Source organism: Melospiza melodia, chromosome 30 (genome assembly GCF_035770615.1).
Source record: "Melospiza melodia melodia isolate bMelMel2 chromosome 30, bMelMel2.pri, whole genome shotgun sequence".
In the NCBI taxonomy this organism is placed as follows: Eukaryota; Metazoa; Chordata; class Aves; order Passeriformes; family Passerellidae; genus Melospiza; species Melospiza melodia.
In genome coordinates this window covers 2,920,359-2,935,008 of record NC_086223.1, presented here as the reverse complement: position 1 = coordinate 2,935,008, position 14,650 = coordinate 2,920,359, and the positions used below count along the sequence as shown (strand labels likewise).

General features: G+C 54.0%; 1 protein-coding gene across 1 annotated transcript; it reads left to right on the top strand.

Annotated features, from left to right (window-relative positions):
- The first annotated feature begins 714 nt into the window (after positions 1–714).
- RAB5C (RAB5C, member RAS oncogene family) lies at positions 715–14,347 on the top strand. The gene is made up of 6 exons (XM_063179118.1): positions 715–795; positions 9,998–10,237; positions 11,201–11,352; positions 11,655–11,777; positions 12,488–12,581; positions 13,327–14,347. Exons 2-6 carry the CDS (start codon positions 10,072–10,074, stop codon positions 13,440–13,442), a joined length of 651 nt encoding a protein of 216 aa, XP_063035188.1. The 5' UTR covers positions 715–795; positions 9,998–10,071; the 3' UTR covers positions 13,443–14,347.
- The last annotated feature ends 303 nt before the right edge of the window (positions 14,348–14,650 follow it).

The window sequence follows — 14,650 nt, the reverse complement described above, 5'->3', positions numbered from 1 at the left end:
GGATCACCGGGGCTCTCCGCTCCGGGTGAGCCTGTCTGGGGGTCACCGGATCTTTCCGCTCCGGGGGTCCGTGCCCGGGGATCACCGGGGCTCTCCGGTCCGTGTCCCCGGGGATTACCGGAGCTCTCCCCTTCGGGTGAGCCTGCCCGGGATCCATGCCCCCGGGGATTACCGGAGCTCTCCGCTCCGGGTGAGCCTGCCCGGTTTCAGTGCCCCCGGAGCCCCCCGGGACGCCGCGCTCCGGACACACGCAGGGATTTTGATACGGTTTTATACTCTTGGCCCTCGGGGCCTTTTATGCAGTCCCAGGTCTCTCGGGGCTGTGGGATGTGGTGGGGCGGTGTACGGGTCTCCGGTGGGGTCTCCGGTTTGCCCGGGGGTCACGGCCGCTGCCGCCCCTCCGCGGCTGTAGTTCGCGTCGTTCCGCCCCGCCTCTCCCACGCTCCCCGCAACACCGAGAAATAAAGGCTTTATTTTTCCAGCTCCGGCTCCGCTCAGTCTTCGTCCGCCGCCGCCCCGCCCTGTCCGGGCCGCCCCCGAATTCCCCACGGGGCCGGCCTCACCGGGACTCTCCCGGACTACAACTCCCAGCAGCCCCCGCGGGAGCGACATCGCGCATAGCTCACCTAAGGGGCGGGGCGGGGGCGGGGCGAGAGCGAGTGATTGACAGCTGCGCCTGCCTATGGCCACAGAGTGGGGGCGGAAGGGGTGGTCGGTCCCGGAAGCGGAACGGGAAAAGGCGGAAGTAGAGGCCGGGGCCTGCGAGACGCACCGGCGGGAGCGGCGCTGCGGGCGGTGAGTGCGGGCGCGCCCGCGCCTTGCGCCCCGAGGCGACCGAGCCCGGCCCGAGGCTGCGGACGCGTTCCCCGGGATCTCCCCCGGCCCAGGGCGGCAGCCGCGCCCCGCTGCTTCGGGGGCTCCGTGGCGGGAGCTGGAGCTGGGACTCGGTGGCGCCGCTGTGCCGGGCGGGGCGATGCCGGGGCTGGAGCGGACGGGCGGCGCCGCCGGCGGGGCGGGGGCTCAGGGCGGCCGGGAAGCCTCGCCGTGCGCCGGCCTAGCGGGGCCCTGGTGCGGGGCGAGGCGGGGCGGCGGCGGCTCCGGCCTGGCGGTACCGGGGGGTGCTGAGCGCTAACGGGAGCCCGGGCAGCCCGGGGCACCGTGCCCGGCTCGGGGCAGGCGTCCCGGCGGCGCTCTGGGTGCTCGGCTCGGGCTCCTCCCGTGAGCGGGAGCGGCTCCCGGTACAGCGGGACCGAGCAGCGGGGGCCGGTACCGGGGAGCTGTGTCCCGGTTGCCGTGTGTCACAGCCGTGGCTGAGCGGGAGCTGAATGGGGTTGGGTGAGGCGTGGTGCCGGCACGGACGGGGTTTTGTGGTGGGATTGAGTTTTGTAGCTGCTCAGCCTCTGAGGGGGCAATGGAAGCGGCAGGGGCTGGGAGGCTCCATGAACTGAGGTGAGGGAGGTGCTTGGTTTGTGCAAATGCTCCAGGGGAGCCTGTCCTGGGTACCAAACCCAGCCCTGTGCTCCTCCAGGGCCCTTGTGAAGGGAAACCCATGGGGCTGAAGGGTCCTGAAAGCCCCCACAGGCTGCAAGGACATTTTGGAGCTGCTGGAGTGAGGGAGGTGACTTGGTTTGTGCAAATTCTCCACGGAGCCTGTCCTGGGTCACTGCTGGTCCCAGCACAGCCCTGTGCCCCTCTAGGGCTCCTGTGAAGGGAAACCCATGGAGTTGGAGGGTCCTGAGCAAGGCTCATTGGCTGCAGGGACATTTTGCAGCTGCTAAACTGAAGGAGGTGACTTGGTTTGCTGTAAATGCTGCCAAGCCCAGCCCTGTGCCCCTCCAGGGTCCTTATGAAGGGAAACCCATGGGGTTGGAGGGTCCTGAAAGCTCCCACAGGCTGCAAGGACATTTTGGAGCTGCTAGAGTGAGGGAGGTGACTTGGTTTGTGCAAATTCTCCACGGAGCCTGTCCTGGGTCACTGCTGGTCCCAGGACAGCCCTGTGCCCCTCTAGGGCTCCTGTGAAGGGAAACCCATGGAGTTGGAGGGTCCTGAGCAAGGCTCATTGGCTGCAGGGACATTTTGCAGCTGCTAAACTGAAGGAGGTGACTTGGTTTGCTGTAAATGCTGCCAAGCCCAGCCCTGTGCCCCTCCAGGGTCCTTATGAAGGGAAACCCATGGGGCTGGATGGTCCTGAAAGGCCCCCACAGGCTGCAGGAACATTTTGGAGCTGCTAAACTGAAGGAGGTGACTTGGTTTGCTGTAAATGCTGCCAAACCCAGCCCTGTGCCCCTCCAGGGCTCCAGTGAAGGGAAACCCATGGAGTTGGAGGGTCCTGAGCAAGGCTCATAGGCTGCAAGGACATTTTGGAGCTGCTAAACTGAACGAGGTGACTTGATTTGCTGTAAATGCTGCCAAACCCAGCCCTGTGCCCCTCCAGGGTCCTTATGAAGGGAAACCCATGGGGTTAGAGGGTCCTGAAAGGCTCCCACAGGCTGCAAGGACATTTTGGAGCTGCTAAACTGAAGGAGGTGACTTGGTTTGCTGTCAGTGCTGCCAAGCCCAGCTCTTTGCCCCCTAAGGGCTCTTATGAAGGGAAACCCATGGGGTTGGAGGGTCCTGAAAGGCCCCACAGGCTGCAGGGACACTTTGGAGCTGCTGGAGTGAAGGAGGTGACTTGGTTGGTGCAAATTCTCCACGGAGCCTGTCCTGGGTCACTGAGGCTGTCAACCCCAGCCCTGTGCCCCTCCAGGGCCTTTCTGAAGGGAAACCCATGGAGCTGGAGGGCCCTGAAAGGCCCACAGGACGTTTTGTGGCTCGTCTGTAAGGGAATCTCCATCAAGGCTGTGTTTGGAGCTCTGTGACAGCAGCACAGACCCTGCTGTGTGAGCTGGATCCTGCTGGGGTTGCCCCAGCAGTGTGAGCAACAGGTCTGCCCTGCTAAATCCTGGGGAAACTGCTCAGATCCTCTTGCTGGTGATGCTCAGAGCTGCTGGGGGTGGTGTGGGAGCTGCAGGAGCCCAGGCCAGCTGTGAGCCCAGCCCAGCTCTGAGCTTTAGCTGGGATGTGGCTGCTGGAGCTCTGACCTTGGCTGTTTGCAGCCCTGCAGGGAGGCTGGGCAGGAGAACATGGAGAAGGGACTATTTTAAGGCTGCTGTGGAACAACTTGCATCTGCTATTCTTAGCTTTTTGTGCGGAGGGTCAGCACACTTGAGCTGCCCTGTTTGCAGCCTCGCCCTGGGCCTGTGCTCTGCTGGGGCTGCTGAGCCACCTCTGAGCCTTGGACAGCCAGCTCAGCCCGTTGTCCTGGCTTGCCATGCAAGTCTGAGGGTGCTTCCTGCAAATACTGAATGTCCACTCTGCCTTGGCTCTGAAAGCATTTTAGATTTCTTTTCAGCTCACCTGGGTAGTGAGGTGAAAGAACTGTGTCTGAAAAGGGCTGAGAACTCAGGGTTGTGGCTGTAGGTGCATTCCTGGAGTGAGGCAAGCAGGTAAAGCACGAGCCTGGCTGGATCTGGGAGCTGAAGGACAGGAATGTTTGGGGTCATAGCTGGGTCTCAGTGTTGAAATCACCTCAGACCCCTCACGAGTCACAGAAATTTGCTGCAACAGTCAATACCTTCAGATCCAAAATCTGCTTCTGGGGTGGCCTTCTCTGCCAAGATGCTCTGGCTGGTTTAGCTGACATTTGATTGCAGGTTGTGCAGGCAGTCAGGGGTCTCTGTCAGCTCTTTAATGCCTCTTCAGGTGATGGAGCAACCCAGGCAAGGTGAGATGGACTCCTGGAGAGGGGTTGAGTTACTGGAGAGCAGGAGGGAAAGGCTGGCTTGGCATGTGGATATGAATATAGTGAAATAAAACATTTATCTAGTTTGGCATTGGTAGATTATTTTGCTTTCCTGTGAAACCAGTGATGTGTTGGTGTGGTTGTTCTGGGATTTCACCAATTTTTGGATTTCCCAGCCAACTGGACAGTTGGGCAGTGTGTAGAGGAACTGTTTGGTGCTGTGTGTGCCTGGCCAAATTGTTGTGCTGGGATGTGGGATATCTCCATCCCAGCAAAACCTTTTTACATCTCAACAGGGATCAGCTCCAGGGTTCCTCTGGGCCCTGCCAGTCTCAGCTCTGCATCCAAACTCCTTCCCAGTTCTGCATGGTGGTGGTGGCATCTCCCTGAGGAGGGAGGGGAGGGAATCCAAGTGCTTTCAGACACAGGAAATGAAATGGGAACGCTTCTAATGAAGTGGGTGTAGCCCAGAGTATTCCTGTCAGCAGACTTAAAAGAGGATAGAATGTAGAAATGTTGGAGTCAGCTGTTTTCTTCCCTTGGGGTATGAAGTTTGCAGCCTCTTATGCAAGTCCTGAGAAGTTGTCAGAATTACACTGAAAACACTCAGACAGTGGCCAGAAACAGGAAACCTTCCTGGATGTGACAGAATTGAGGAGGTACAAAATCCATCTGAGCTCTGGGGGGAATGCTGTCCTCCCCTGGAGCACAGGGACGAGCTGCTGGAGCAACTCTGCACAAACAGATAAGAAAACACTGGTTTTCATGTTTGCTTTGCTTTGGTAGCACTCCAAATAAGGAGCTGCTTGAGGCAGGAGATCTTTGTGCAGTCTGGGAAAGATATTCTGAAGGTCACAGATTCTTTGCAGTGCAGGTGGCAGTTTGCTGCTTTGCATTGCTGATGTTGCCTTCTTGCTGCCTGACTGAATAGTGGGTGCCATCCAAGGCATGCTGAGTGTCTGCTCCAAGTGAAGCTGTGGCTGTTGAGGCCATCTGAACAGGAGTTCAACAACTTTTGCTGAAGAATTAAAACCTTGATGCTTTTGTTGCATTTGAGTCAGTCCAGGCTGCATCTATGAGTGGATTCTCCATCCTTGAGGATAATTGGAAGTGGGTTAGGGAGCCACTGTGGGACAGGGAGCCTGTGGGCAGCTAAATGGGAGATGGAGGTGATGTAAAACTCTTCCACACAAGTCCGTGCTGCAGGGATTGTCACAGCAGGGTGGTGGCCTTGAAATCTCTGGGGATGGAGTTGTTTTGGAAAAGCTGCTTTGGAAAACAGCTGGCTGCTCCAGAGGCCATGGATGTGGAAATGTCAGGAAACAGATGTGTGTGTAACAGCATGAGAGGGAGATGGTGCTAATTCAGGTCTGTAGGTGAACGAATAGTTCAGCTTTAGAGTGGAAATCCTATTTACCTCTAATTAAAGTGAGTGTGTGCAAGTCTTTGTGAATCTCAGACGTGGGACTGCACAGAGAAGTTGTTACACTGTCATAAGTTAGTCACAGCCACGGGAGTGCTGCTGAAAGTGCTGCCTGAGCTGATTTGGGTCTGTGAGTCTGCACTTCAGGGCTCTGGTGCAGCTCCTGCCAGCTGAAGTGGAGACTGGCCCAGCTCAGGGCATTCCTGAGCCCCAGACTGTCCTTGCTGAGCAGGGCTCTGAGGGCTCATTTTTGGGGAGGGAGAAGGTGGAAGGGCAGAGAGTATTGTCTGTGGAAGGGCAGAGAGTATTGTCTGTGGAAGGGCATTTTCTGTGGGAAAGCAGAGTATTTTCTGTGGAAATTTGGAGTATTGAAACTCATGCACTCTTGGAGCGAGGCCAGCAGGTAAAGCATGAGCCTGGTTGGATTTGGGACTGAGCTCTGTAGGTTAAATGTTTCCTGGTTCTCGTCCTCTGTAAGAGCTGGGTCTGTTCCTCCTTTCTCTGCAGCCTGAACCCTCCTGCAGGGTCCAGGCTTTTTCTGATTAATCATATTGATGAGCTGCAATATTAGGTTGATGTTCCATGCTGTGCTAGTGTGCTCTGTGTGTGGCTCTGGTGGCACCCACACTTTCTTTCTGCAGGTCCTGCTTGTGCAAATTGCCCCTGATCCATGTCCTGAAGCTGATCTGCAGCCCTGGGCAGTGTGAGGTGAAGCAAAACCACTGGGTAACTTCAGGGCTTCCTTTGCCAAGGAATTCATGTAACACTGTCAGCTATTTAACGAGATAAATACTTCACTGGGGCTTTTGTCTTGAGTATTTTGGTTCTGAGCCAGCAAATCTCCAGTGAAGCAACTCCTTGCATAGCTGAGGGCAGCAGCAGCAGTTTGGGTAACCAGAGGCTTCAGGGTTGGGTTTCTAAATATCCTCAGCTTTCAGAGTAGTTTTTGCTACTGGGTGAACACAGGCCAAAAATATCAGATTCTCTAACTTCTGACACCTTAAGTGAGCAGCTTCCTGCAGAGGATCTGACAGTAATTCCCACGTGGAGATTTGTGTTCTTGGGTAGGTTTGTTTGACATGGGCTCTGGTGCTGTTCCCCATCATCCTGGGAGTTATGGAGAATGCTCTTGCACTTGGGCAGGCAGGGAGTGCAGCAGCCATGGTGTGTGCTTTCTCATTTAGGGCACTCAGATTCTTGAATTTCATATTGCAGCCCTCTCCAGCAAACCCTGGCAGGCAGAGGAGGGCTTGGAGGAGCACAAACTGCAGAAGTGACAGGCCTGGAGCTCTCACTTGTGGGACAGCATCAGGAATTGGTGCTTGGCTTTGATCTCAAAGCAAGCAAGAAACTATGCTAAGAGTTCACAATGAAAAAATCAGCTTTTGCTGTGGGATGCAGAGCTGCTGTGTGTGCTTCAGTGAGCAGGAGGTGGGTAGGGCAGGTAAACAAACAGCAAGAGCCTTTTCATGGGTTGAAATGCAGTTGTGATCTCCCAGCTGCTGGGTTTCACTGGTTTATAGAAACTAGGAGGAAAATTAATGCCTGTTAATCTTGATTACATGAGTACCCCTTCCTTCTCATGGCCTTGACAGCTTGAATTAGCCAGACAAGCTGGGGTTTCAGCTGCTTTCCCTTGTCTGTGTGGTGCTGCTGGGTTATTTTGGTCTGCCTGACCCCTGGCTCGAGTGTCAGTGCTGAGGTTCTGTGGGGAGCAGGGAGGGTCAATGCCCAATCAATCCTGTGCTGGAAGGGTTGGGAGGATGAGCAGGAAGAAATGGCTTCACACAGCAGGGAGTTCAGTGTCACTGGTGGGTGTGGGCTGATCCAGCACAGCTCCAGGCCATGCAGTTCAGCTGCAGAGCTGAGTTCTGCCTGTCTGGAATCCTCAAACATCTTGGCCTTGGCAGAAGGTTCCTGTCCTGCCAGGGAGTGTGCTTGCTGCCTGCAGCATTGCTGGGAATTTGCTTCCTCCTGTGACCCTCAGCTGCTCATCCAGGTCTTGGCTGTGTCCTTAGCCAAGGCCACCAGTTAGGGTCTCTAAATTCCACTCAAACATCTGAAAGATAAGGCAGCTTCTCATGTGAACCATGAAGCCATATAATCTTGTATCCAAGCCTCAAACCACCCTTAGATGATGATCTGATTCTCCATGATTGGACCAGCTCTGCTGCTCTGCTTGCACTGACCAGTGGCTGTCCACAGTGAGCTCAACCCAGATGTGCTCACCTAATTCTGTTGGAGCTCCTGTAGCACAAGCAGATGCCAAAATTCATCAAGATCTGCCTGTTGCCTCTGCAGAGCTGAGTTTTGCCTGCCCAGAATCCTCAAACATCTTGGCAGAAAGTTCCTGTCCTGCCAGGGAGTGTGTTTGCTGTCTGCAGCATTGCTGGGAACTTCTTTTGGTTATTTGCATCCTCCTGTGACCCTCAGCTGCTCACCCAGGTGTGTGTCCTTAGCCAAGGCCACCAGTGACCACTTAGGGTCTCTAAATTCCACTCAAACATCTGAAAGATCTGGCAACTTCTCATGAAGCCATATAAGCATCAGACCACCCTTAGATGATGATCTGGTTCTCCATAATTGCAGCAGCTCTGCACTGACCAGTGGCTCTCCACAGTGAGCTCAGCCCAGATGTGCTCACCTAATTCTGTTGGAGCTCCTGTAGCACAAGCAGATGGCAAAATGCATCAAGATCTGTGAAATATAGGTCAGGCTAAGACTCGAGGATGTCAACAAGCTCATTTCCTTGTTTTGCTCTGGGAATGACCACTATCAGATTTCAGGAGGCCGTAACTCAGGCACACTCTGATTTCACACAGTGTTTGTGCACAATGTTGCTCTGGGAGCAGCAGTGGAGCTGATAGACTGCCCAGGGAGTTATAAATTCAAGGTTAAACCAAAGCTGTTCCCTTGCAAGCTCTGTTTAGAGGGAAAACTCTAAAAAGTAGAAGCCTCTTGAGGCTGGTAGAGCTGCAGAGCTGCTGCTGAGCCTCTTGAACCTGGTGGTGACCAAGCTGCTCCTGGCCAGAGCAAGCCATGCTGCACCCTCACTGTCCAGCAAAGGCAGTTGTTGGTCTGTTTTATATCAAACTTGCTCATCCTGTCAGTGTTTGCCCTTCCTCAGCAGAGGAAGAGGAGTCCTGACTGTGCTACTTGCAAGGAGCCAGCTCTGAATTGCAATATCTTCACTGCTTAACCCAACACTGGGACTCAGAGCAATGGTTTCACAGCTCTGGCTCCTAAAACATCCCACAGCACTCAGGGGTTTCCCTCCTCTATTTCTGTCCCACCTGCCAGCTCTGGTGACTGGTGGTGTGTGACTGCCTCCTGCTCAGAGCCATTTGAGGTGAGATGTCTCTAGGTCAGTGGATTTGTGTTGTGTGAGCTGCTGGGTTCTCCAGCTGCTGGCACTCACAGGCTCCAGAGCAGCTCTGAAACGGCTGCAGGTTCCTTGTCAAGCTGTGGGATTGTTTAAACTTGAGCCATAGTTAAAATAACCTCAAGCACTCACATCTGGACAGGCCCTGCCCTGGAAAGCAGCTGTTTGAAACTCTTCTCTGTGCTGAGGAGGCTTGAGCTTTGTTCACAGAGCACTCTGCTCCAGTTTTTGACCTGTTTTAAACTTATTCATGGGTATCTAATTGCTGGGAAAATGCAGGATGTACACAGGGGTACTCAGGACGAGGAGAAATTGGCTTTTGGGGCATTTTCTTGCAGCAGACAGCCTGCTTTAGGAGAGTAGAAGGGAAAGTGGTGATCCACAGCAGATGCAGTCAGCTGTAGCATTTATCATGCACAGGGAAGTGGGAGTTGTGAAGGCTACAGGAAATGTGCCTAAATCTGTAACTGTGTACTTGGAAAGCATTCCTGTTCTCTGCAGGCAGCAGAGCTCAGTGCTTAGGGAGGCCTTGGGATTCACTTGTGGGAAACTCTGGATGCAGATCAGCTTGTCCTGCTGTTCCTGCCATGGTTTTGTGCTTCTGCAGCACTCTGGAGGTTGGTGCTGGGGAGTGCTTGGCAGTGCTGATCCCAGGGGATGCTGTCTGTCCATGAGCAGTCCATGTGAGGAGCAGCAGCCTGGTGACCTGGAATGCTGTGGGATGAAGGTGTGAGGCACTGGGGTGGGTGTGGGGATTCCTGGTGTGCTGCAGGAATGGGAGGGGGAGCTGCTGAGGGGACAGCCTGTGCCCAGAGAGCAGCTGCTGGCAGGTGCCTTTCACCCCCTCAGTGCCCCCCTGGCTCCAGGGCCATCCTTGGGCCCTCTGGGAGGTGCAGAATGTTGTGCTGTAAGTGCCTCAGGACAGACAGACAGCTCTAGAAATTCATTTTGTCCAAGTGCCTCGTGACCTGCAGAGCTGCCTGCTGCCGCTGTGGCACTGGGATGGCTCTGGACAGCATTGATAGTGTGAAGTTGCTTCCTCGTGAACTCAGGGAAGGAGGAGGGAGCTAAAGGTCAGGCTCAGGTACCTCTGTGAGCTGAGTAATTGCTGTTTGAGCAGACAAAGCCCTAGTAACACCCCTTGTGTGCTGGGTGCTCCTTACCTGCCTCACCCCAGCAAGGTGTGTGCAGCATCCACGCAGGGTGGAAGTGCTGGAGGGCCCACTGGTGGGGAGGAGAGCTTTGTATCACCATTACCTCTTTTCCAGGGAGGCTCTGCAGGCTGAGATCCTGCTGCCTGGCAGGAGCTGCTCTGTGTGCTCACACTGTGGGAAGGAACCACCACCAGTCTGTGCTGCTCTGGTACAGCTGGTCCCTTGAGCCTGTCACTAACTCTGACCTCCTCTTCCAGTTGCAACCTGCCTACAGGTGGAGAACCTGCAGCATCCTTAACTCCAGGCACTCCTGCACTTAAGACCAACCACGATGGCAGGTCGAGGTGGGGCTGCCCGACCGAATGGACCAGCTGCTGGGAACAAAATCTGCCAGTTCAAACTCGTCCTGCTGGGAGAGTCAGCGGTGGGGAAGTCCAGCCTGGTCCTGCGCTTCGTCAAGGGGCAGTTCCACGAGTACCAGGAGAGCACAATTGGAGGTGAGTGCCAGCTCCAGGAGGTGCTGACCTTGCTTGGGGCAGGCTGGGGGTGTCAGGAACGAGACTGGCTATTTTGGTTTGGGTTTTTGGCTATAAATAGAGCCAAGCAGTTCGTGCTTTAACTCTTGGTTCACAATTAGTTTGTTGGTGTAATGATCAGCACAGCAGAGAATAACTCTATGGCAACCCCACACTTTGCCTCTGAGGCTTTGTTTCCAGTGCCTCAGCTCCAGCTTCTAATTGGAACTGAGGCCTTTGGCTTAGTTTATGGCCCTTAATTATCTTTTCAGACCATGACCTAGGATTTTGGGGCTTTTCTAGCCTGGTTCTGTTAACTGTTTTCACAGTGCTTTCAGGTCTAGTAGTTTATTAGCTTGAAATCATTAGCAAGGTGTCATTAATCAACCAAAGGCTGGTTGGCACGTGGGTCTCTGAGCAGCAGCACTGGAAGGTGTCCTGAGAAAAGGCTTGAGTTGTCCCTCTGTCACCTGTGCAGGGAGCAAGCACAGCTGAAAATGTGATTAAATGGCAAGCAGGGCCTAATGCCCCTCTGTGGAGGGCTGTGCTCTGCCCCAGTCTTGTGTCTCTGCTGGGTGTGACACAAGGGACAACAACCAGCTCCTAAACTGGGCTGTGTGGTGTGAGTGGGCTGAGTTTGGTGCTGTTGTTGGTGCTCCCCAGGTGTGATCTTGGTGCTGCCACAACTGGACTCTGTGATCCCTGTCAAGGCTGCTGGGAGGGTCTGGGAATTACACAATTACAAGCACTGTGGATGCTCCAGGGGCTGGCTGCTGCCTGGGCCCTCTGGGCCACCTTCCTGTCACTGTGTGACCGTTCTGGGTTGTGACACAGCTGCCACCACGAGTGGCACCGGCCTCTCCAGGGCTCAGCTCGCTCCCATGTGGCAGCAGAGCTGCTCTGAGGGGCCCTGCTGGAGCTGAGGCAAACCCCCTTGTGTTGCAGCTGCCTTCCTCACACAGACAGTGTGTCTGGATGACACAACGGTGAAGTTTGAGATCTGGGACACGGCGGGGCAGGAGCGATACCACAGCCTGGCCCCCATGTACTACCGGGGCGCCCAGGCTGCCATCGTGGTCTACGACATCACCAACACAGTGAGTCTGGGCAGGGCTGCCTGGGGGGCTGCCAGGGCTTTCTCCCTGTGCCAGGGGCTGCTCCTTGGGGCTGTGTCCTGCTCATAGCCCTGCAGGTACCTGGCTGGGGCTGCCAAGTTCTTAAAAGCTGCTCACGGCCTCTTCCTCAGCTCCGGCCAAGGCTGGGAGCTGATAAAGGATCCTGCTGCCAAGTGCTGCACAGGCAGGACTCTTCTCACAGGAAAGGCTTGCTCTAATCATATCTGCCCTCTGGATTCCTACATGGCTGCCCTTCCTGACTGCTGCCTCCTGTTTGCTTCCAGGACACATTTGTACGAGCCAAGAACTGGGTGAAAGAGTTGCAGAGGCAGGCTAGCCCCAATATTGTAATTGCACTAGCAGGAAACAAGGCAGACCTTGCTAACAAGAGAGCTGTGGACTTCCAGGTGAGTGAGAGTCCAGACAAGTTGTTACCCTTGCAGGTCAGGAATATTAAAATATTTTTGCTTAAGTGAGGGAGGTGGCAGCTATATAAAATGTGGTTTGAGGGAGAATGAAAGTGAAGTTTTGTGCTGAGGACTGCAGGATCTGTGCCCTTGCTTCTGTAACAACACATGTAGCCCTGGCTGGTGAAAGTCCTTGTGAATGTGGAGGAGGAGGAGGAGGCCCACAGAGCACAAACTTCTGTCCTCATCCTCCTTTGCTGCCTTACTCACGTGGGAATGTCTGCAGCGTGTGAAACAACATCTTCTGGGTATGAGACACACAAGGAATCACTCCCAGCTCGTTCTCTGCTCTTCACAGCTCTTACCTCATCTGAGGCAAGCACTCAGGAGAGGTTCTTACCCAGCCCTTGCACAGGGTTGCTCGTGGTGCCCTTGCAATGGGTGGCACACTGCCAGCTGCCCCAACTCCCTTCAGGTGCTGTGTGGCTCAGTCAGGCTGTGCCCAGCTCAGCTGGGGGACACTGGCTGCTGCTGGACCATGTCCCTGGGTTGTTCAGGCCAGGTGGGAGCCGGGACAGGTTTGGGAATTTCTGGCCCAGGGTGGGACATAGTGTTTCTCCAGCAGTTAGTGTGTTGACAAGTGAAGTGCACAAAGTCTGCTCAGGCCTCCTGCCAGGCTGCTTTTAGCACTCTGCTGTGGTTGTTTGTAGGATGCACAGACATATGCAGATGACAACAGCTTGCTGTTCATGGAGACGTCGGCGAAGACAGCGATGAATGTGAATGAAATCTTCATGGCAATAGGTACGGCCTGTGTGTGGGGCTGGGGCAGCTCTGAGTGCCAGCACTGCAGCCCAGGAGGGTCCTGTGTCACCCAGGGCTGATGGCTCTTACAGTTTGCCACACTGGTGTGATTGGTCATTCCCTGAGTGTGTGGGGCTTTAAACCTTGCAAAGGTTCCCTGAGTCTGGGGTGGTGATGGAGATGGGAGCAGGTGTGATGCCAGTCAGGGCTGAGGAAAGGGTGGCAAAATGCACAAATGTACGTTTGTGCTGTCCCAAACTCTGCTGGAGCAGGCTGCACCCAGCATGGCATGCACAGTGTGAGGAAGTTGGCTGTGGTGGTGTTCACAGGGGTCCCAGGATGAGGGAAGAGATGGGAATCTTGACTCCATGTTTCAGAAGGCTGATTTATTATTTTGTTATATATATTATGTTAAAAGTAAATGATGTATTAAAACCATACTAAAAGAATAGAAGAAAGGATTTCAACAGAGGGCTAGCAAGGAATAGAAAGGAGTGATAATAAAATCTTGTGACTGACCAGAGAGTCAGAGACAGCTGACTGTGATTGGCCATTAATTAGAAACAACCACATGAGACCAATCACAGATCCACCTGTTGCATTCCACAGCAGCAGATAATCATTGTTTACATTTCGTTTCTGAGGCCTCTCAGCTTCTCAGGAGAAAAAATCCTAACCAAAGGATTTTTCACAAGATGTGTCTGTGACAGTTGGAGAACCCTGCTAACACCCTGTTCCTTCCTAGCCAAGAAACTGCCAAAAAACGAACCCCAGAACGCTCCTGGTGGCCCGGGCAGGAATCGGGTGGTGGACCTTCAGGAGAGCAGCCAGCCCAGCAGAAGCCAGTGCTGCAGCAACTGAGCAGCTGCTGCAGCCCACGAGCCCTTGGAGGAGTGACTGGAACCCACGCTAACGATCGCACTTACCGTAGGGCGGCCGCTGCCGGCGCCGCCGTGATTCTCCATCCCTTTCTGATCATAGGCTGGAGGGAGTTCTTCCACCTGCACCTTTCTGTACAAATACTAATTCAATTCTAAGTCTTAAGTCACTTTTTTAATATATGAACTTCTGCTCTTCCCTCTTCCTGGTGGTGGTGGATGCAGGAGCTGGTGTCTGCCCAGCCAGCGTGGCCGTCCCGCAGGTGAGGCCAGCAGCAGCCAGGTCCCACAGCACTGTAGTTCACTATGGGAAACAAAGGGATATTGGGACACGTGTTTAAGGTTCCCTGTCTGTAAGAGCTGAGGCTGATCCCGTACGATGTGCCCAGAACAACCACTAAACTGTAGCATTAGAGACAAACTCCGGCTCTTGGGCCACTTATTGACCAAATCAATGATGAGTATTTGGGGTGGGGCAGAGGGAAGCAAAACTGGTTTCTTCTGTATTTTGTATTGTATGTTTCTCCATGTAACCAATCAGTATCTTGTCAATATAGTACATCCAACGAGCTGCCTGTTGTCTTTCTTTGTGTTGGACTCCAGCATGCCAACTCTTCTTTTCTCTCGGTTCTGTCGTAATGCACTAATCCTGTTGCAACTTTTGCAAAAAAAATCTTGTATAGAAATTTGTCCTTTTCTTGATGGTTGTGATGCCACTAATATTGTTAACCCTGCTCTGGTGGGAATACACAAGGTTTACTGATGTACAGAGGTGGGGTGGGGGAAACCTTGGGTAACCTGTTGGTGGGAATGACATGTATTGCAAAAGCCTGTAATTCCACAAAGAATGAAGGGAGGTATTAAATGGCTTCTGTTGCCAGACTCTAACTGATGTTGGCTGCTGCCTAGTGCCTAATGCAGTGTCTTATGCATCCTGGTATTTAAGAGGAACTGTTGACTTAGTCTTCATCACAAACTTCAGTTTTGTGTGATTAAAACAAAATTTTTATAAACCTATCATAACAACAATGTTCATGTTTCTTAATGCAACAGGGACTGGACCTGAGCACAACAGTTCTTGGTGGAAGCTGAGCTGTGCTGGGCTTCTCCTGGTATGTCCCAGACCTTGGTAGGGAAATGGGGCCCTTCCTTCCTTCCTGAGGAGGGGGAAATGGGGCTCCTGAGCTTGGG